Below are 21,917 nucleotides of genomic sequence, written 5' to 3'. Positions count from 1 at the left end.
TTTTTCTTTCACTGTGTGTGGGTGTTTCGCCTGCCGGCATGTCTGTGCACCATTGTGGGGGCTAAGATTATGTTTTAAGTTTAAATTACTGTGCTTAAAAGATCTATAAAACAAAAGTGTTCCAAATTCAGCTCAAAAACTGTGGTAGTAATCTTATTCTCACCCCGTGGGATTAACACCATGGCGTGCCTGGTGCCCAGATAGGTAAGAAGAGGGCACCAGAGCCCATAGAAGGAGTTACAGATGGCTGTGAGCTGCCTTATGGGTGGTAGGAATCTAAACTTTCTCTGCAGGAGCAGCCTGTGCCCTTAACCAGTGAACCATTCATTCCCGCAGGCCCAGAGCAGCCAGCATTTATTGACGTCATGGGGCAGATGCTGGGCCGAGCACTCTGCACTGACCAAATCATTTAACCCAAAAGGGCAAGTATTTTCTCCTTCTCACACACAAGATTGACTAAAAACAGACAGACAGAGGGAAATCAGCAGAGCTGCCCACTCACAACTGTCTGTCACTCCAGTTCCAGGTGATCTCACACTCTCACATAGACATACATGCAGGCAAAACACCAATGCACATTAAAAAAAAAAAAGTGGAAAGAGGGCTGGTAAGATGGCTCAGCGGGTAAGAGCACTGACTGCTCTTCCAAAGGTCCTAAGTTCAAATCCCAGCAACCACATGGTGGCTCACAACCATCTGTAACGAGATCTGAAGCCCTCTTCTGGTGCATCTGAAGACAGCTACAGTGTACTTATGTATAATAATAAATAAATCTTAAAAAAAAAAATAGCCGGGCAGTGGTGGCACATGCCTTTAATCCCAGCACTTGGGAGGCAGAGGCAGGCGGATTTCTGAGTTCGAGGCCAGCCTGGTCTACAGAGTGAGTTCCAGGACAGCCAGGGCTACACAGAGAAACCCTGTCTCAGAAAAAAAAAAAAAAAAAAAAAAATTGGAAAGAGCTTCCTGTTGAAGAAGTGGTCTTTCCTTTAGGAGGACAGGAACTCCCCTGTGAAAATGAGGGGCTTCCTGTGTGAGAAATGGTACTTCCTGGTAGCAACAACACTACTTGGGGAGGGGAGGGAGGGTCGAAAAGTTATAGATGATTGGTCTTCTTATGAAATAACATTTTCTAAGGCAGTGGTTCTCAATGGTCTTAATGCTGTGATGACCTAGAAAATACTTTTTTTTTAAAGGTTTCTCTGTGTGTCTCTGGCTATCCTGGAACTTTCTCTATAGACCAGGCTGGCCTCCAACTCAGATTCACCTGCCTCTCTGCCTGTAAATGCTGGAATTAAAGGCGTGTGCCGTGCCGCCACCACGGGATTTGCTGTTATGAATCTTAATGCAAATATATGATATTCGACCCCTGTGAAAGGGCCATTCCGTGCTCAGAGGTTAAGTGTAATTGTTCTAGGCACAAGTGGACTCCTGGGGTGGTGCTCACAGCTGTCTGAGTCACAGGCTCACCTGGACTCCATCCTGGGCAAAGAACGCTCGGGCATCAGCCTGCATGGCAAGCTGGAGGCAGGTGGCCTCTCCCCAGAGGGGACAGCGGCGCAGAAGAAGGCGGGCTGCTCGATCTTCACTATTGTGGTAACACTCTCCAAAGAGGTCTGGGGACAAGGATACAGATGAGAGTGGAAGGAGGTGGGAGGTGCCTCGTGCGCCCCCACACCCCAGGCACTCTGCCCCACGCACCCACGCTCATGCTTTCAAACGTGGCAGCAAGATCCTTCCGCCGCGCGGCCTCCTCAGCCTCCCACTCTAGGCGAGCCATCACTCGGAGTAAGAGACAAGCCCCAAGAGCAGAGGCCACTGAGTTGGAGCCCTGAAGAGACAGAGAAAGAGAACATGGTGAGGTTAGACATCTGGGGAAGGAACAGAGAGAAATCTTGTGATTGTGGAGGGTCAGTAGTTAATAGAGTCATTAAGGCCAAGGGTTCACCCAAACAAATGCACACGGGTCACTACCATCACAGCAACGGCGGGAGAAAGCCAAGTAGTGGCCCTGAGCACTGCGCATCGCTCTTTTCCTGGGCACTGAATTCAGTTTGAGAAGATAATGTCATCATCGTATACATCTTTTTTTGGTTTTTCCAGACAGGGTTTCTCTGTGTAATTCTGGCTGTCCTGGAACTCACTCTGTAGACCAGGCTGGCCTCCAACTCAGAAATTTCGCCTGCCTCTGCTTCCCAAGTGCTGGGATTAAAGGTGTGCGCCACCATGCCCGGCTCATCGCATACCTCTTTAAAACATTCAGAATGTGTGTGTGTATGTGTGTGTGTGTGTGTGTGTAGGCCGTGGGGGGGGGGTGTCACAGGCAGCATTCATGAGGTTGAGGCACGAGAATCACAGGGTCCCGGCCAGTCTGGGTTACACAGGAAGACCCTGTCTCAGCAAATCAAAACTAGGGGTGGGGATGGCAGCACCCACTAGAGTGCTTGCCCAGCATGCACAAAACCGTGGGTCTGATTCTCAGCATGGCATGAACCAAGGACAGCAGCACATGTCCAAGATCATCCTGGGCTGATATCAAGTTCAAGGCCAGCCTGGGCTATCTGTGACCCTGCCTCAAAACAAACCACAAAAGAAAGACAGAGAATGGAGTGCAAGTTGGCTAAGGTCTGGCTAAGGTCTGAGGTCAGAGCCATCTAAGGGGCCCTGCTGTCTCTAAGCACAGTGTCCCAAGGTAAGGTCCAAAATGAGGAGGCACATTTACCTTCTCCCAGAAATAGATAGCCATCTGGGCCCGGTTCAGCAACAGAGCCCAAATAAGCAGGTCACTCCAGGGGGCTTGTTCAAAGCTTGCATCCGTTGATGGTTGCATGTTGGCCCAGTCCATAAGCAGAGAGTCCTGAAAGCATGTTGAAGCCTAGCGAGAACTAGCCCCACCCGCTGCCCCAGGCTTACCACACCCTTTCTCAAACACTACCTTCCCCCATCTTACTATCCCCTCTTCCCAAAGCCCTGTCCCCCTCCACATGCAGCCCCGCCATGCATCCTCAGCCTTGATGGGCCTTACGTTCTCTCTGTGGTCCTGGCCCAGATAGGAGTCTCGGATGTTCCTAGCAGGGTACCGTGGTGCACACGTTTCTCCCAACAGAGTCCTCAGCACTTGCCCCACATTCGGAGGCCGGAGCTCTACAGTTCCATTAACAGGAGGGGATTTGCTGCTACTAGCATGGGACGCCTGGTCCAGAAGATTGCGGATCAGTGAGTTAGGGGACACTGCGCTGTACAGCTGGGCCAGACGCACGGGAGTCAGGAAGTGTCCCAGGCTAAGGCCATGGGAGATGAGCAGGCGCACAAATTCAGGCCGGTCATTCAGCAGAGCATCCATGAGAGATGCCTCCAGGTGGAAGGACTGTGTGAGGGAAAGGGATGGGACAGGGATGACCTGAGGCAGACATGCCAGGTGAACTCAGAAATGGAGGGTGAGAGACAGAGGCCACAAGTGAAGCATGATAGACAGACAGACTGACTGACTGGTCAATAGTGGGTGGACAGATAAATAAGTGGGTGGATAGGTTGGTGGGTGGATTGATGAAAGGATCCATTGGAGGATGGATATATGGAGTAGGCTGGTGGGTGAAAAGAGGGTGAGAATGTTTGAGTAAGTGAATATTGGTGCATAGATGGCTAGAGAGATGGATGGGTGGATGGCTAGAGATGGATGTGTAGGTAGATGGATGGGTGGATGGATGGATGGATGGATGAGTGGATGGACAGACAGTATGTGGATGATGGATGGGTGGGTTGACAGGGAGACAAGGAACAAGTCAGGGACAGAGGAACAACCAGAGATGAGTGGCCAATTAAGGGAAGGCCAGACAGATCATGATGGAAGGCAGGACCAGGTGTCAAGAGGTCAGCCAGGTAGAGAAGTGGGCCTGTGTCCTGACTCCTCACCCGCCATTGAATGTCCCCACGGAAAAGTTCACTTTGGGCGATGTCCACGCGGTTCCAAGCCACAGCCAAACGCAGCTCATCCAGGTAGGCTGAGGCCTCAGAGCTCCCACAGGCTTGAGGGACAAAAGGGAGAGGTGGGGCTCAGGGGAAGAGTAGGGACAGAGAGTGATGTCCATTTTGCTGTTTCTTCATCTATAGAACTGGAGTCAGAGCGACCCTCTTGACAGCAATGTCAACTGTTAACAATGACAAGTGATTCCAAATGGCGGCCATCTTCAGCTTGCTCCTCGGTCCCTAAGGTTAATGTCTGGGCCAACAGATATCCAAAGAGGGGTCATGAACATGCCCAGGATCATACAACTTCCCATTTTATTTTGAGAAGCAAAAATGTATCGGACATGAGGCACATTTTCATTCTGTGCTTTTCTGGTACTTCTTCCAAAGGGTCAGAGAAAGAAAGCAAACGGTTGGTAAGATCCTGCTTGTCCGTGGGTGGATGGGTGAAGGGCTTGGTGACGAAGGGATTGATGAGTGGATGAAAAGTTTGGACATATGTCCCCTCAAAAACAAAATTCCCTGTGCCTTAACTTGGCATCCCTCATCCCCAGAGCCTCCTGCCCTTAACCTTCCTGCTCACTGTGTCCCACACACGTTTTCTTGAAGTCAGTCTACTCAGCAAGGCAAAAATCCCAGGATCCACCTCTCATGTCCCATAGCTCATAAGCCCCTAAGCCACTGTGCCATGCCTCGCATCCAGTCCCAGTGGCCGTAGCACATCTCAGAGCATGTGTCACTTCAGTCTCTTCATCTGCTCATGGTCTCATCTCTCCTCGCCAGACCACCCTCCCTGCTCTACAGGGGCCTCCTGAACACAATCTGGTCTTGGTGTCCCATCCCTGCCTCCCAAGGGAAAGTCCTGGCTTCCAGCTCTTCAGCTGGTAGGGCCTGCATCCCTTGCTGCTCTTGACTCCAGCACGGTCTACCAAGTACATACTTCCAGGCCTCTTTTGTCTCCTCAGAAATATCCCATGCTAGAGACCGCATTACACAGACTTAAATCCTCAGCCACACAAAGCTGCTACCTGGGGGACTACTGCAAAATCCCTCTCTTCCCTCTGAGCGTGAGGTGGTGGCAGTGGTCATGTGAGCCTCTTCAGCCAAGCTTACAACTGACATGCACATCTCGCAGAATGTTGAGATTTAAGGTGAATGGGAAGGCGAATACATGGATTGAATTGTTAATGGATATGTCAATGAATAGTTAAAGAACTGGTGGGTGGTGAATAATTAAGGTGGATAAATGGATAGGTGGGCATATGGGTGAATTTATAGATGGACAAGTGAGGGGGTGGCTAGGCGAATGATTTAATGCATGGCTAGATGTATGGATGGGTAGGTAGATAGGTCAGTGGATGGATGGATAGATATGTAAGTGGATGGATGAATGGATTGCCAAGTGGATGGGTGGGTGGGTGGATGGATAGATGAATGGACAAGTGGATGGGTGGATGGATGGACAAGTGGATGGGTAGATGGATGGACAAGTAGATGGATGGATGGATGGATGGATGGATAGATGGGTGGATGGATGGACAAGTGGATGGGTAGATGGATGGGTAGATGGATGGATGGATGGATGGATGGGCAAGTGGATAGGTAGATGGATGGACAAGTGGATGGGTGGGTGGATGGATGGATGGATGGGCAAGTGGATAGGTAGATGGATGGACAAGTGGGTGGGTGGATGGATGGGCAAGTGGATAGGTAGATGGATGGATAGATATGTAAGTAGATGGATGGATGGATGGATGGATGGATGGATGGATGGATAGATGGGTGGATGGATGGACAAGTGGGTGGGTGGATGGATGAATAGATATGTAAGTAGATGGATGGATGGACAAGTGGGTGGGTGGATGGATGGATAGAGGATTGATACATGGATACATAGATGGATAGGGGAATGGATGGATAAGTGGGCTGTAAATAGGTAGGAGGTTGGATGAAAAGACAGAAAATGGATGGAAGAATGAAGGACAAATGGAGTGATGAGTAGATGAAAATAGGAAGGGATTAATGGAATATGGATGGGTTGATCCAACAGGGAAGTAAGTGGTTGAAAACAATACGAACGTCTAGGGAAAACTGACCAACAACATCTAGCAGAAACCTAGGAAACAGGAAAGACATAGGAGACACAAAGAAGGTGTGGTTTTAGGCTTAGAGGATCGAGGGTGGAGACAGAGTCAGCCACCGCTGAGGTGAAGACAGGGCCAATGTGGAAGGCCCATCCTACCTTTCACAAGAGCCCTCAAAACGATAGTCTCAAACTCCTCGGAGCCGTCTTCTGATGAATAGACCGTCAGCAACTCCTTTCGGGTCATGATCCTCTCTACCTGCAGAATGCAGAATTCTAGTCCCCAGCTAAGCCCTGTGGTTCCACCTATCCTTAGGACCTGCCAGCCAGGGTGCCCAGCCCTTCCCACCATGGTTCCACAATGGCATACCTGGGCCTGAAGAACCTCAGGGTCTCCTTTAGGGAAGTATCGCCTAATCCGATCCCGGGCTTCGCCTCGCCTGAGTCCCCCACTCCCTGGGGCCAGAGTATCTTCCAGGGTCTCCACCAGGCAGTCTGCGGCACCCCCAGAGCCCGCCACCAAGAGGCAGGGGAGCTGAGCTTGGGTGGCATCCTCTATCCGCTTCAGAAGCAAGAAGAGAGCCAGTCAGTATTGGCCTTCAGCTCTCCTCCCACCTCAAAAACAAGGATGCAGCTCCAGATACCTTTAACATCTTCTCATCTCCATCGATGAGAAGAAGGAGCACTGGGATGTCAATTCCAGTCCCTGAGAGAAAGTGGGAAGGGAAACTCAGGCACAGTCTACCAGCCTTTGCTGGAGATGGGAAAGAACTACATTTCCCAGGAATCTCTTGGGGCAGACATTGGCCTTGTCCTAACATTGGCCAAAAGTCATGGGAATTGTCCTTCTTCTTTGAATTTTTTTTATTATTATTCATTTATATAGTGTTGGGAGGATGGTGTTCACAAATGTGTGGAGGTCAGAGGACAATTTGTGGGAGTCTGTTTTCTCTTTCGGCTCTGTGAGTCCTGAGGATAGAACTCGTGATTAGGCTTGGCAGCAGGTACCATTAATTGCTGAAGACTTTCTGGGTTTTATTATTAGTGTGTGTGTGTGTGTGTGTGTGTGTGTGTGTGTGTGTGTGTGTGTTGGTGTTGTATGGGGTGTGTGTGTTGTATGGTGTGTGTGTGTGTGTGTGTGTGTGTGTGTGTGTGTGTGTGAGTGTTGGTGTTGTATGGGGTGTGTGTGTGTATGTATGTGTGTATGCACACGTGTGATCATGCACATGAATAGAGGTGTGCACGTGTCATATGTGTCATAAGCTCAGGTGTTGCTCCTCACCTCCTACCTTGATTTGAGGCAGGGTCTCTTGTTTAGCATACACCAAGCTAGCAGCCTCTGTCCCCTACCTCACCAAGGGGAGCAGGGACTGCAGATGTGAGCTGCTGCAGCCAACAGAGTGTGAACTCTAAGGTCCTCACTCTTGCACAAGAAGCACATATCTGTCAAGTCAGGCCCCAGCACCCCAGACCCTATACTTCTTAAGACAAAGCCTCATGCATCCCAAACTGGCCTCCGACTCTTTATGAAGCCGAGGATGACTGTGAACTTTTGATCCTTTTACAGGATGCTGGGGATGACAGACAACACCAGGTCCAGAAGTCCAGGGCGGTCACCTTAGCTTTAGACGGGAGCAGAGCCTGGGACCTGGACTCATGGCTCTCAAGTCAATCTTAGGATTGGTTAAGCACTCCAAAGGCCAGTGAGGTGAGAGTTCAAGTGGAAAGGAAGGGGATACAGTAGATGGGCAATCTTAGCACCATAAAACCATTAACAAAGTCCAATAGTCAAAGCCCCGAGGGAATGGCACTTTGGTTCCACCCTCAGTAAAATAATAAAATAGACTGGGGGGCTGGGTGGAAAACAAAACAGCACCAAGCAAGACGGATAAATGTAAATGTGTGCTTTTGTGGTTGTTGCTGCTGTGGCTGGTTTGTGTTTGTAGGAGACGGGGTCTCACTCTGTAGCCCAGTCTCTGCTGCTTCATGGCTTTCCTGCTCCAGCCTCCCAGGTGTCATCACATTCAGCTAAAATTATTTCCTCTCTCTTTTAGATTAATTTATTTCACGCGTGTATGTGGGAGCCACAGTGTGTGTGTGTGTGTGTGTGTGTGTGTGTGTGTGTGTCTAAGTCAGAGGACAACTTGCAGAGATTGATTCTCTCTTTGCGCCTCGTGGGTTTCAGGGATTCGATTCAGATCGTTGGGCTTAGCAGCAAGTGCCCTCAGCTGAGCCATCTTGCTGGCCCCACAATCATGTATTCTTAATAAAAACGAAACTGCTGCAAAGTAATAGAAGGTTATTGCTCTGGTTTGAACAAGGATAGTCGCACTGGCTCATATATTTGAATACTTAGTCAGCAGGGAGTGGCAATGTTTAAGAAGAATCAGGAGTCTTGTTGGAGGAAGTGTGTCACAGGGGGTGGGTTGTCAGGTTTCAAACGCTCACATCAAGCCCAGTGTCACCCTCTCCCTGATGCCTGCGAATCCAGATGTAGAAGTAGCAGCCACTTCTACAGCACCAATCCTGCCTGTGAGCCACCAGAGACTACAGCTCTGAGCCTGTGAGCCAGCCAGTTGTCAGTTAAATGTTCTCTTAGGCGTTACCTTGGACATGGCATCTCATCACAGGAATAGGACAGTGACTATGGAGGCCTAGCTGCGAGTCAGGCCACATGAGATGGAGACCTGTATAGAACTCACATCTGCACATGAAGGCAACACACAAACACACACATTCACCACGGCTACTCGTGCCAGATGATTCAAATGTATGATTCCCTAGCATTTGCCACCAAGGAAAATTCCACCTGAGAGCTGGGAATGCTGGCGATGTAGCACACATGGTCCAGCACTCGCCTGGTGTGCACACGGGCCTGGTTCAGCTGCCAGCATGGCCGAAAGAGAAGGTAAAGAAGCCTGTGCATGAAGATTCTACACACGGGAAATGAAATGGATTGTGTCTAACACCATGAGAAAAAGAGAAGCAAATGCCATGCAGTAGAAATCCCAGCACTGGCGAGGCCGAGGCAGCAGGACGGCCAAGAGGAAGGGATGGAGGGAGAAGAGAAGAGAGAAAAAGAAAAGGCGACGAAGATTGTATACGGAATGCGTATACACGGAACTGTCTGACACAGGGGACCCCAGTGTGGGGGGCGGGGATCAGGAAAACATAATTCACTTTCCTTCATTTTTTTTTTTTTGAGGCAGGGTCTCATTAGATATAGCTCTGCCTTTCCTAGAACTCCCTGTGTAGACCTGGAACTCATTGGGCTCTGCCTGCCTCTGCCTGCAGATCACTGAGATTAAAAGTGTGCCCCACAAACCCCCCCCAAAAAAAATGGCTGGGCAGTGGTGGTGCACACCTTTAATCCCAGCACTTGAGAGGCAGAGGCAGACGCATTTCCGAGTTCAAGGCCAGCCTGGTCTACAGAGTGAGTTCCAGGACAGCCAGGGCTACACAGAGAGACCCTGTCTTAAAAAGCCAAAAACAAAAACAAAAACAAAACAAAAAACAAAAACAAACTTCTGTATGTGTATGTGTATGTGTATGTGTATGTGTATGTGTATGTGTATGTGTATGTGTATGTGTATGTGTATGTGTCTGTGAGTGCCATGCCTAGGAAGGCCAGAAGAGGGAGCCTGGATCCCCTGGAGCTGGAGTTATCAGATGGACCCCAGGTCCTTTATAAGAGCAGCAAGTGATTTTTAACTACTGAGCTATCTCTTTACACTCCCTTTATTGTATTTCTTTTTAACTTACTTGTGTGTGCGTGTGTGGTTTTTTTCGAGACAGGGTTTCTCTGTATAGCCCTGGCTGCCCTGGAACTCACTTTGTAGACCAGGCTGGCCTCAAACTCAGAAATCCACCTGCCTCTGCCTCCCAAGTGCTGGGATTAAAGGCGTGCGCCACCACGTCCGGCTTTAACTTACTTTTAAGAAAGAGTCTTTTTATGTATAACCCTGGCTATCCTGTGTAGAGCAGGTTAGCCTCACATTCACAGAGGTCTGCCTACCTCTGCCTCCCAGTGCTGGGACTAAAGGTCTGTGCCACCATCCCCAGCAGGGACAAGACTCTTAACAGAAGAAAGTTGCCCAGTCTTGACCACAGCTGACCGTGAGGCTGTGTGCTGGCTCTGAAACACAAATCCCACTCACCTCCCACTCCGGTCTTCTGCTGAGCCACATAGGACTCGAAGCGAAGGCGGAAGCGGTTCTCACCACCCAGGCGGCCATAGGTGCCGTCATCCACCAAGAAGAAAGCAGAATAGTTATAGTCCAGGGGGAACTCAACTCCATCCTCAGGGTCACCACGCCACCGGTACCTTGCGGGGAATGAGCCCTGGGGACAGTGCCAGATAGAGAAGTCTTTTAGAAGGGATGTGACACTCCCCCCACAGACCCGAGGACCAGACCTTGGCCTCCTCCCTCAGATCCAAGTATCTTCCCCAGACTTTCTTAAACCCAGGAGTCCTTCCCAGCCTCCTCCCTCAGAATTCAGGATTACTCCCTGCCCTCCACCCTCAGACCAGCACTCCAGGCCAGGGACTCTTCTCTGAACCCCATTCCCACCTTGGGGTTGATCAGCATGTCTCTGTTCCGGACCACTCCCCAGGGGGCCACACCCATGGCTACCACCTTGCTGCTCCCAGTGCTGGCTGTCTGGTGGTCCCTTACAGCCACACCCACGTGCCGGCCAATGCCTGTGTGCAGTCCCCCAGTGACGATCCAGGCCCCTATGTAGGACAGAGGGAGGGACAGAGTGGGAAACAGTGAGCAAAGACATGGAAAGGGGAGCAATGTCCTCCAACCAGGGCAACAGTGGGGACGCGGCCCAGGACAGACAGTTCCCAACCCCCGTGGTCACCTGTGCTCTGGGCGGCTCTCACCAGCCCACGACGCAGAAGGTCCTGCAGCCAGGTCTGGAGCACGGGGCCCCCCGACCCCCCCAGCACCGACACCACCAAGTTTGGGGCACGAAAGCCCCAAGTGCGGGTGACGAGACTGTACACAGTGGCCGGATCCGTGCGGTCAGACAGCCGGAGAAACTGTGGACACAGGAGGAAGAGACACATGGGGGACAGAGAGACTGAGACAGCAGGAGACAGACCCAGACAAACGCAGATAGTGGCCTAGAGAGAGGACAGAGACCTAGAGAGAAGCAGACAGACAGACCGGGAGGCTGCAAGGACCTAGAGAAAGAGAGAGGGACAGACTCTTAAGACAGAGGCACGCAAAGACAGGGTGGACCAATGGGGAGACACATTCGGCGTTGCCCCAGCCCCTCCCAGCCTGGCGCCCCAGACATGCAGGCCTCACGTTGCTGAGCTTTCGGCCAGAGTACATGAAGTCCAGGTCCCCGTAGGCATCTGTGGGCTTCTCCGTGGTGTGTTCATCACTGTTCCACTCGGTAACTACGGCTGCCCCAAAGGCATCCTCCACAGCCACAGAAGGGTGGGCATCCCGAGGCTGCCCACACTGGCACAAGGTCCCTCTGGGGGCATGAGGGTAGAGTATGAACCCTGGGTGTCCCCACTGACTTCATCCTGTCCACATGGGACCCTGTATCCCTAGAGACAGTGTACCATGAACCCAGCACTGGCTCTGACTGTCTGGAAAAGAAACTGAGATAAGGAGCCCTTATAGCCAAGCTTCACCGCAAATAAGCCAGGACAGGGGGAGTAGCCTGCGGGATCAGAATCAAGAATAGCAAGCGGCCATCAGCAGGTGCCCTTGCTGCCCCAAGCCCCAGAGAAGGACATACACTATGAAAAAGCAACTTTAAAGAATGATTCAGGGAGGCAGAGGCAGGCGGATTTCTGAGTTCGAGGCCAGCCTGGTCTACAAAGTGAGCTCCAGGAAAACCAAAAAAAAAAAAAAAAAATGATTCAACCAAAAATAATAATAATAAAGAAGAAGAAGAAGAAAAAGAAGAAAGAAAAAGAAAGAAAGAAAGAAAGAAAGAAAGAAAGAAAGAAAGAAAGAAAGAAAGAAAGAAAGAAAGAAAGGGGCAGGCATGGTGGCACACGTCTATAATCCTGATTTGAGGTCAGCCTGATATGCAGAGAATTTTAGGATAGCCTGGGCTACAGAGAAACCCAGTCTCAACCAAACAAAATTAAAAAAAAAAAAATTCAAAGAGAGTTTGGCTACTGTTGAGGCCTCTCTGAAACTAAATTTCCTCCTCCAAAGATACAAAGATGGTAAAAGCCCCAAGGAACTCAGAGGAGCCAAGAAAATCACAGTGTATCACAGTGTTTTCTGAAGCAAGGATAGCAACCAGCCCCGGCTGCATGAACTCCAGACAGAGCTTTAAATAACTCAGAATTTCACAGGAGAAAAGCTGAGCCTCTTTCAGAGCTCCATAACTGTGAGGAGGGCCCTCAGCTGGGCGCTGGCCTGCCAGCCAGCCTCTGCCTGGCCCCAGGCCCCAGCGAGCAGCCGGCCCTGGGCAGAAGCTAAAAGGTAAAATTGCCTTATTCGCTGTTCACTGTACCCCAGGACAATTCTTCCTTCCCAACACCATTCCTTCTGGTTCTGAGAAACAGAACAGATGACGGCTTCCATTTCTTGTCTCCTTAGATAGAAGGTTTTCCACTCTAAATAGGACACAGTGGGCTGGAGAGATGGCTCAGTGTTAAAAGTGCACACTGAAGGCCCGAAATAAATTCCCAGCACCCACATGGTGGCTCACAACCATCTGTAACTCCAGACCTGGGGGATCCAACACTCTCTCCAGGCCTTCTCGGACACCATACATGCGTGTGATACACAAACACACACAGGAAAAATTCCTATACAGGTAAAAGAAACATAAATGTCAAAAATGACAAAAGGAATATTTAAAAATCATAAACGTACAATCGTCCCTTGGGCTCAGGTGACTGTCACCTTAATTCCCCAGAGTAAGGAGCAGGGACTTGGGGACAACATAGCTAATTCTCCTTGACTCTGATTCTGGAAGGAATTCAAATAGTGGAGCTCACCTTTCAGAAGTTAGCTGAACCACTGATGGAGAAATGTGGGGAGGTGGTTTTTTGACGAGGCTCTCAAGAGCCCAGGCTGGCTTCAAACTTACATTAGCTAAAGCTGATCACAAATTATTTCTTCTGATTTATTTATTTTTTGGCCTCAAATTTCCGATCCTCTGGTCTCAGTCTCGAGAGCTCTGGAATTACAGGTGTGCACTACCAGCCCTGGCTTATTTTGGTGCTGGGGACAGAACCCTGGGTTGAGCGCGTGGTAAACAAGCATTCTAGTAACTGAGCCGTGACCCAAGCCCTGGGGGTTTGGTTTTCTTCAATACTTTTATATTTTATGTGTATGAATATTTGTCTTCCCGTATATCAGCACACCACATATACGTGTCCACGCTGCCTGTGGAGGCTGGAAGAAGACGTTGAATTCCCTGGAACTGGAGTTAAAGATGATTGTGAGGCCTCACATGGGTGCTGGGAGCTGAACTCAGGTCCTGTGCAAGAGTGACCAGTGCTTCTAACCACTGAGCCATAACTGCAGCCCTCCGCCCCTTGTCTTTTGAGAGTCCAAGCCAATCGAAAACTAACTTTGTGGCCCAAACTGGCCTTGAACCCCTGCTCCACCTCCTGATGACAAATGCACATCTCTTGAGTTTATCCCTAGGACCCATAAACAAGTTGCAATCCCAGTGCAGGGGAGAAGAAGACAGAAGGCTCCCTGGGGCTAGCCAGGTCACCCCCACGCTAGTGAGAAACACTGTCTTACAAAACAAGGCGCACAGCGCGTGGGGAACACTTCCTGAGGCCATCCCCTGGCCTCTATATGCGCGAGGGCACATATTTGAACCTGCACTCAGGAGCACACACAAAATTAAATCAAAGGAAAACTCTGTTTCTAGTCACACAGTTCATCGCTCAGAGCTCTGTCACTGATACTAGCCACCGTACTCAATGTGGACAGTGAGCATCCCTGTCACAGAAGAAAGTAGGTTCTGCTCCCATGGTGCTGGCAACGTTTCCCTTGCCCGCCTGCCTCCTGTCACCTTTGCTCCGTATGGCTGTGAGGCACAATGGCTCCATTCAAGTGTCATCTCACTGTCAGAAGGTGAGACATTCCACTGGCCACCATGGAATGCACCCTTCTGGAAACCTTGGCCTGGTCCTTCCTCTCCTCAAAACTGTAGTGCACCCCTCATGGTGGCTTTCTTTTCCCTCTGCTGCCCTCAGAGCACCCAGGATCCATGCTAGCCTCCTGGCTACCCCTCATGATACTCTAGTCCATCGACCCCAGAGGCCGAGAGAGAGAGTTAAGAAGTGTCAGCAGCAGCTAGCACTTGTCTTAAAGGCGTTAAGAGATGTGTGTGTGTGTGTGGGGGGGGGGTGTTGGGTGAGTGTTTTGGTTTTTAATTTTGTGGGTGAGGATTTGCCTGCATGTGTGTCTGTGGACCGTAGGTGTGCAGTTGCCTGTGAAGGCCAGAAGAGGGCGTCAGATCCCCTGGAATGGGAGTTACAAGTGGTTGTGAGCTGCCAGGGCAGTGCTGGGCACTGAGTGCTTGTCTATAACAGCAGCCAGAGTTCCTAACCACGGGGGCCATCTCTGCAGCCCCCGGTGGCTTTCTGGTGCTGTGATATATATATAGGCTTTCTTTTTTTTAAGGTCTGCCTCGGTAACCCAGGTGGTCTCAGAACTACAGTAATCCCCTGCCTTAGTCTCCTGAATGCTAGAGCAAACGACAGTCCTGTAGCACCACACCTGACAGGTTTCTTGGGTTTGGGTTTTTGGTCCTGGGAATGGAAACCAACACATGCTAAGTATGTGTACTACCACTGAATTACACCCTAAGCCCAGAGGTGTAAGAAGGAAAGAAGAGGAAGGCGAGAAAGAGAGGGGGCCTTTGTATTTTCCTCACCTGCCTCCATGGATTCAATCTCCACCTATAGCTGGGACCTCAGACCCCAGTATGAATCTCAATCTTCTGCTAAGTACCAGCAGGGTCCCAACCCTCCCCTGCCCCTCTCCAAGGCCCATCATGTACACAGAAGGGCCGGCACTCAGCATCCCTTTCCAAATCTGCTTCTTCTCCTGGGCTCATCATCTTGGTGATGGTCCCCAATCTCTTCTCACCTTTCTGAATTCCTACCCGCCCTCACGCAGCCCTAGGAAACCACACTCAGGGTGGCCTCTGAGAGCCCATGAGGTCTCCCACCAACCTTCCCACTCACAACATTCTCGACAGCCTGAACTCTGCTCTGCTTTCAAGCCACGCTGGGCTGTCCTTAGGGAAGACTTCGACCGAGCACTTCCAAGGCCCAGAGCCACCTTCAAAGCACCACACTGCACCATCTTTCCAATGACACCTGTAGCCCACCAGCTCCCATCTCTTCCCACTGACTTTAGTCACTCTGTCTGTGACCCTCTGCCAGACCCACCAGTAAACCAGTATCTCTGTTTATTTATACAACATTTTCCTGTCCCACACTGGTGGGACAACAGGCTCCTGATAAAGTCACACTAAGGAAATCAGGTTTCACTGCCCCAAGGCCAAAAGTCTACCCTGAGAACTGAGTTAAAGCTGGACCCAGCTAGGGAGACTAAGCATGCAGCCAAGAAGCCTATAGGGCTTGCTCCTGTCCCCTGCCACCTACAGCACAGCACAGCTCGCAGTAGTAATTGCCCTCTTCTTCTCATGGGAGTTGCAGATATTCCCGGATGTTTATTAGGTGATGGGCAGAGTTCCAGAAACATCCCAGAGTGACCTTGTTTAGTTTGCACGGCGGCCCCAGAAGGGAGGAGCTGTTCTGTGCCCAGGTGACAAGCGCAGCCCGAGAAGGGAATTACTATCCCAAAGCTGCAGAGCTATGTAAGGATGGCAGGGCTGTGTGGCTATGCTCGCTGAGCCGGGATGACACAGAAAGCCGAAGCAGAGACAAAATGGCACAAAGAGACAGAGACACATGGACGAGACACAAAGACACAGAATGGATCCGCACCTAGAGGGGAGTGCCCTAAGCAGGGTGGCCCAAAACAAGGGCAGGGGGAGAGGTCTGTCTCAAGTGAAGGCGGGAATGTCCTTAGTGGGCGGGGCCTGAGTGTGTTGAGCCAAGCCTTCTGTGGTGGGTGGGGTGTGTCTGTGCACCAAAGCCTCCTGCGGTAGGCAGTGAAGGGCAGTCTGTGGTGGGCACCCTTGTCTGCGTTGAGTGGGGCGAGTCCAGTCTATGGGGGCGGAGCCTGTCTGCAGTGGGGCAGGGCCCGCGAACCTACGCTGCCAGGTCAGCAGCCGCGAACTGCTCACCCCGCATCATCGGAGAGGTCCACTATGAACGTCGTGCACACCTTCTTCCTGAAGATCTTAGGGATCCAGCTCTGGGAACCGGAACAAGAAGGGCAGGGCAGGGAGTCGGGTCAGACCCACAGGATTCGAAGACAACCCCGGGCGTCCACGGGACACATTGGGAACTCCTCCCTCGGGCTCAGCCAGGAACCCACGCCGCTCGGTCTGGGAACTCCTGGTCCAGCCACTGCAGCATCTGACCCGGATCCGCGGAGCTGGCGCTGCCTTTGGACCCCACTCACTCCCAGCCCCACGCTGTGCGATACCTGCTCCTTCTCCGGCCCCACCATGCTGCGGCCGCAGCCCCTGAGGCTCCGTGTATTTCCTCCAGCCGCCGACCCGCCCGACCAAACCGGATCCGCAACTTCGCAGCCCAGCCCGGGGCGGGGAGTCCCGGGACACGTCACGGGAGGCGGGGAGAGGGCGGCTGCGGAGGAGGGACGAACTCTGCTGCCAAACCAGTGATGGGGTCGGTTTGGGGGACAGGAAAGACAGAGATTTGGAAGGCAGAGCAAGCGGAGGAACGAAGGAAGCAGAGTGGGGCACACGATAAATGTCAGCCATGGGACAAACATAGATTCAGAGAGACAGAGACTGAGAGAAAGACCCAGAGAGAGAGAGAGAGAGAGACAGAAACTAAGAGAGGGACCCAGAGAAAGAAAAGGGGGCAGAGACCCAGAGAGAGAGAGAGAGAGAGAGAGAGAGAGAGATTATGAAGACAGGAAAACAGAAAAAGAATGAGATATCCAGAGATAGTTAGAGACAGATAGAAATACAAAGTGATAGAGCAACAGAGTCCCAGAATCAGAGAGGAGAGACAGAGAGAATAGAGACACAGAGAGAACTAGAGACACACACACACAAACAGAGACAGAGATACAGGGAAAAAGAGAGCGAGCGAGCGAGAGAGAGAGAGAACATACACACACAGAGGAGAGATGGAGACAAACACAGACACACACACAGACAGAAACAGACAGACACACAGAGAGACAGACACACACACACAGAAAGAGAGACAGACAGACAGAGAGAGACAGACAGGCACACACACAGAGAAAGAGAGAGAGAGAAAGAGAGAGGGATCAAAAGAGAAGGATCAGGGAAGACACAGTAGGAGAGAAGAGGTTAGAATACTGAGAAGAAACACGGAAGCTCAGAACAGTGACTATAAGGGGGGGTGGGGGGGGCTTGACTCATAAAGGACAAAAACTCAAAGATGGTGGATATACTGACAAGTATGGGGTGGGTGACACTGACCAGCAGAGAAGGCAGTGACACCTGTCTGCAGCCAAGTCCCTCTGGTAGGGACAGCTGAGGCCTAGTAACTTGAGCCCCCAGCACCTCCCCCCCCCCCTGTTATATTTATAGCACTGGTTTGGTCCCCTGCCCCCAGATCTGAGTTCCAGTGAGAGGAGGTCATGGGGTGTTGGGCACAGGATTCCTTCACTGTCTTCCACAGCTTCTGCATGACACCACTGTCACACCGAATGTCCTGTTCTGCCTGCACACTTCCCAGTGTTTACCTTGCAGAGGGCCCTCTGCTCCTGCATCCTCCTCTCCCAGAGCCCCAGGCTTTCCCAGCAAGACACTCTAAACGTCCAGCCTTTGTGCTAAAAATGCTAAACTTGAGCTTGTCACGTCCCTGCCTCACCCCCCTCCCAACTCCCCGCCATGAAGACCCCTCCACCACCCAGTCCTGAGCCAGAGGAACAGGAGGGGAGGGGCAGGCAGGGAGCGACCAGAATAACTTAGGCTCTAGATAAATTTAGCAGCAAGAAGGGGAGGGGACAGACCCCATTGGCCCAGCAGTGGGAAGGGAGGTCCTGGAACCAGGGTCACAGCTGCAAAGGGGACATCCTCAGAGGGTCATCCAAGACCTGAGGAAGATAGAGAGGCAGAGAGTGGGAGCTATACCACGACAAAAGAGATCTGAAAGTCAAAGCCAAAAAGGCACAAGGACCCATCAGAGGCAGCTGAAGCCAGCCTGGTCAGACGCTCAGCTGCTAAACGTCCCCATGGGCTTCCAGGGGCCATGGTTGCACACTTGTCTCCTTTGGGCCACAGTGGCCATCCTGCTTGTCCCTTCAGTGGTGACCCAGGAGCTGAGAGGGGCTGGTCTGGGCCTGGGCAACTGGAACAACAATGCAGGCATCCCTGGGTCCTCAGAGGACCTATCAACTGAGTTTGGTCACCACATCCACCGGGGCTATCAAGGTGAGACGGACAGAGGCCACAGAGAAGAGGATGAAGACTTCTCTAGGGAATATGGCCACCGGGTCCAAGACCACAGGTACCCTGGCCGCGAGGTTGGGGAGGAGAATGTCTCTGAAGAGGTCTTCAGAGGGCATGTTAGACAGCTCCACGGGCACCGGGAACATGACAATGAAGATTTAGGGGACTCGGCAGAGAACCATTTCCCCAGACAGAGGAGCCACAGCCACGAAGATGAGGATGGCATTGTCTCCAGTGAGTATCACCATCACGTCCCCAGGCATGCCCACCATGGCCACGGAGAGGAAGATGATGATGATGGAGGAGAGGAGGAGGAGAGGGTGGATGTGATGGAGGACTCTGATGATAATGAACACCAGGTCCATGGTCACCAGAGCCACTCAAAGGAGAGAGATGAACTCCATCATGCCCACAGCCACAGGCACCAAGGCCACAGTGATGAAGAAGAAGAAGAAGATGATGATGAAGATGATGGTGTCTCCACTGAGCATGGACACCAAGCTCACAGACATCAGGATCAAGAGGAGGAAGATGATGGGGACTCAGATGAAGACAGTCACACCCACAGAGTTCAAGGCCGAGAAGATGAAAATGATGATGAAGATGGTGACTCTGGTGAATACAGACACCAGACCCAGGACCACCAAGGCCACAACGAAGAGCAAGATGATGATGGTGATAATGATGATGATGATGACTCCACTGAGCACCGGCACCAGACCCAAGGCCACAGGAAGGAAGAAGATGAGGATGAGTCAGATGAAGATGATCATCATGTGTCCAGGCATGGACACCGAGGCTATGAAGAAGAAGAAGAAGAAGAAGATGATGATGATGACGATGGAGATGATGACTCTACTGAGCATGTGCATCAAGCCCACAGACACAGAGGCCATGAGCACAAAGATGATGAGGATAACTCAGAAGAAGGCTACCATCATGTCCCCAGCCATGGCCGCCAAAGCCACCAAAGTGAGGAAGAGGAAGATGAGGCTGTATCCACTGAACACTGGCACCAGTCTCCTAGACATGCTCACCATGATCTTGGACGTGAGAGTGAAGAAGAGGTAGCAGTCAAGTACAGCCACCATGTTGCAAGTCACCAACCCCAACGCCACAATGCTGACAGGGAGGAGGACTCTCTAGAAGAACACATGAATGAAGTCCCAGGCCATCACCACCGCAGAGTCTCCAGGGGTGGCGATGAGGACATTTCTACTGAGTTTGGCCACAAGGCCCCCAGCCACAGGCTACAAGATCAAGATGAAAGGGCGAGGCAGGGTGACAGAGAGCCTGTTCAGGGAGGGATTGCTTATCAGCCCCTGCAGCCCACAGGACCCAGTTCCAGAGAATCAAGGAAGGAAGGTGACCACAGCTCTCAAGAGGGAGATGAAGACCCAGAGCAGAGACAAGCCCATAGTGAGGAGGAGGAGGAGGAGGAAGAGGGGGGCCATGGCCTCCCCATGAGCCAGGAAGATGATGAAGAGGAAGAAAAAGATAAGAAAGAAAGCAAGGTAGACAGGGCTGCAGTTTCAGCTCCACTGAGCCATCATAGGAAGCAGGGGGAGGAAGAGGGGGAGGAAGAGGAGGAGGAAGAGGAGGAGGAAGAGGAGGAGGAAGAGGACGAAGAGGAGGAGATCCTGGAGGAAAACCTACTACCTTTTACCATTATCCCAAACCCACTCGCTGGGAGAGAGGTGGCCAGAGAAGGTTCCAGTGAGGAGGAGAGCCGTGAGGTCACAGGTAAGTGACCTGGCTCCACGGGTGGGGGTGGGGGAGGGAGGCAGAGCTGGCCAGCTCGAGTCATTGTTGCCCTCCTGTCCCCACAGGTCAGCAGGATGCCCAGGAGTACGAAAATTACCAGCCAGGGTCCTTGTGTGGCTATTGTTCTTTCTGCAACGTAGGTCCCTAGCCCAGAGCTGCCCAGCACACCCTGGGGTGCCATGGGGGCCTGAGAGCCTGGGAGTGGGAGGAGCAAAGCTGGGGGTGGGGCCACTGGGGAAATAAGGTTCAGGTCTCCAGGTGAGGGTCACAGGGTGGCAGGCAGGTGTCTTTGTGAGCACTCACAGGTCCCAAACTCCAGTGAACGGGTCACATGGGCTTGGGGTTGTCTTGAGATGGGAAACCAGGGTGGGTGGCGTCCCCAGAGAAGAGGGGGACTCTGAGTTCAGACATGGAGGTCAACAGCTGAAGTGATCGTCTCCCGAGGGATTTGGGGCTGGGGTCCCTCTAACCAGGCGCTTCCTATTCCCAGCGATGTACCGAATGTGAAAACTGTCACTGTGATGAGGAGAACATGGGGGAACACTGTGACCAGTGTCAGGTGAGACCTTCCCAGAGCCCCTAAGCTCAGGTCCCAAGCTGGCAGGGACCACTGGAGTGCCCAAGGCATAATCCTGTCCTTACATCGCTTCATGCCTCCTTCCCGTGTGACCCTCCACCTGGCCTTAGACCCTGGATGGTCCTTCCTCATCTTTGTCCCTGACTCAGTCCCCTGACCAGGCTCTCTCCCTGCCCTCAGCACTGTCAATTCTGCTACCTCTGTCCGCTGGTGTGTGACACGCTCTGCACTCCAGGTGAGCAGCAAACAGGGAGAGGCACCCACCCACAGAGGGGGCGGGGCCAGCATAGTGAGGCACCCACCCACAGAGGGGACAGCTCCCAACAAAGTGAATCCTAGTGGGGTTGGAGCCAAGCCGAGATGTGAACCGAGACTGTGGTCTGAGGTTAAATGGGTGGGGTAGGGGGTGTGGCCATGACAAAGGTCATGTGGGCAGAATCTGATCTCTCGGGCTAAGATTGAGGTGATGCTGATGGATGGGCAGTCCTAGAAGAGAGTGGGTGGGACCAAGGTAAATAGACTCTGAGGGGCGGGGCTGCTGGAGGGTCCAAAGCAAGAAGGGCTGGGATTGAATTTGAGGCTGGAATTAGAAGGGGGCTGGGCACCACATTTCCGCACTGCCCTGACTGTTTGCCCATCCTGGAGGTCCCTCAAACCTTTTCTCTCTCTGCTCCCTCACAGGAAGCTACGTTGACTATTTCTCCTCCTCTCTGTATCAGTAAGTGTGTTGGGGCTGGGCCGGGAGATGATGCCGTTCAGGGACCCGTTTAGAGAAGGGTTGACCCACTGTGAGTTAAAGAGACAGCCTGGACTCCTGGTCAGGCTCAGTGGCTGCACGCTGGCTAACTAACCTTCCCGTTCTCCTGTTCAGAGCCCTGGCTGACATGTTGGAGACTCCAGAGCCCTGACCTGGCCGCCTGGCAAGAGCCGCATCTATTTCTCTGAATAAATGTGCTCCTAGAAACAGCAGTGTCCCGAGTGGGGTGT

General features: G+C 51.9%; 2 protein-coding genes across 5 annotated transcripts in view; one reads left to right on the top strand and one right to left on the bottom strand.

The window, feature by feature from the left end:
* Window positions 1–17,208, bottom strand: part of Trpm4 (transient receptor potential cation channel subfamily M member 4) — a 29,158-nt gene extending 11,950 nt beyond the window's left edge. For 2 of the 4 annotated variants that reach the window (XR_002378404.3, XM_085841757.1), the window contains exons 1-14: window positions 16,621–17,208; window positions 16,316–16,386; window positions 11,365–11,539; window positions 10,913–11,093; window positions 10,618–10,781; window positions 10,204–10,387; window positions 6,691–6,752; window positions 6,417–6,608; window positions 6,206–6,305; window positions 3,910–4,022; window positions 3,023–3,364; window positions 2,720–2,854; window positions 1,699–1,828; window positions 1,468–1,613 (exon numbers count right to left, since the gene is read on the bottom strand). Coding sequence is in view for 3 of the 4 variants with exons in the window: in XM_085841757.1 (XP_085697883.1) it covers window positions 1,468–1,613; window positions 1,699–1,828; window positions 2,720–2,854; window positions 3,023–3,364; window positions 3,910–4,022; window positions 6,206–6,305; window positions 6,417–6,608; window positions 6,691–6,752; window positions 10,204–10,387; window positions 10,618–10,781; window positions 10,913–11,093; window positions 11,365–11,539; window positions 16,316–16,386; window positions 16,621–16,929 (2,304 nt within the window). In the remaining variant the exon portion in view is untranslated. Of the gene's footprint in view, window positions 1–1,467; window positions 1,614–1,698; window positions 1,829–2,719; window positions 2,855–3,022; window positions 3,365–3,909; window positions 4,023–6,205; window positions 6,306–6,416; window positions 6,609–6,690; window positions 6,753–10,203; window positions 10,388–10,617; window positions 10,782–10,912; window positions 11,238–11,364; window positions 11,540–16,315; window positions 16,387–16,620 lie in introns of all 4 variants that reach the window. The other 2 variants (XM_021168192.3, XM_085841758.1) reach the window with 2 other exon arrangements.
* Window positions 17,209–18,195: 987 nt separating this feature from the next.
* Hrc (histidine rich calcium binding protein) lies at window positions 18,196–21,890 on the top strand. The gene is made up of 6 exons (XM_021169042.3): window positions 18,196–20,332; window positions 20,419–20,489; window positions 20,844–20,912; window positions 21,111–21,165; window positions 21,612–21,648; window positions 21,802–21,890. The coding sequence occupies exons 1-6, from the start codon at window positions 18,373–18,375 to the stop codon at window positions 21,836–21,838; spliced, it is 2,229 nt and encodes a 742-aa protein (XP_021024701.1). The 5' UTR covers window positions 18,196–18,372; the 3' UTR covers window positions 21,839–21,890.
* The last annotated feature ends 27 nt before the right edge of the window (window positions 21,891–21,917 follow it).

Source organism: Mus caroli, unplaced genomic scaffold, assembly GCF_978045245.1.
Source record: "Mus caroli unplaced genomic scaffold, Mus_caroli_1 scaffold_8, whole genome shotgun sequence".
NCBI classification, from domain to species: domain Eukaryota; kingdom Metazoa; phylum Chordata; class Mammalia; order Rodentia; family Muridae; genus Mus; species Mus caroli.
This window is presented reverse-complemented; position numbering and strand designations above follow the sequence as displayed.

What these genes read in the sequence shown, in the direction of transcription:
- Hrc (XM_021169042.3), top strand. Translation starts at nt 18,373, where the DNA reads ATGGGCTTCCAGGGGCCATGGTTGCACACTTGTCTCCTTTGGGCCACA. An exon ending in GCTATTGTTCTTTCTGCAAC is followed by an intron (nt 20,490 to 20,843) that starts GTAGGTCCCTAG and finishes TCCTATTCCCAG; the next exon opens with CGATGTACCGAATGTGAAAA. An exon ending in AACACTGTGACCAGTGTCAG is followed by an intron (nt 20,913 to 21,110) that starts GTGAGACCTTCC and finishes CCCTGCCCTCAG; the next exon opens with CACTGTCAATTCTGCTACCT.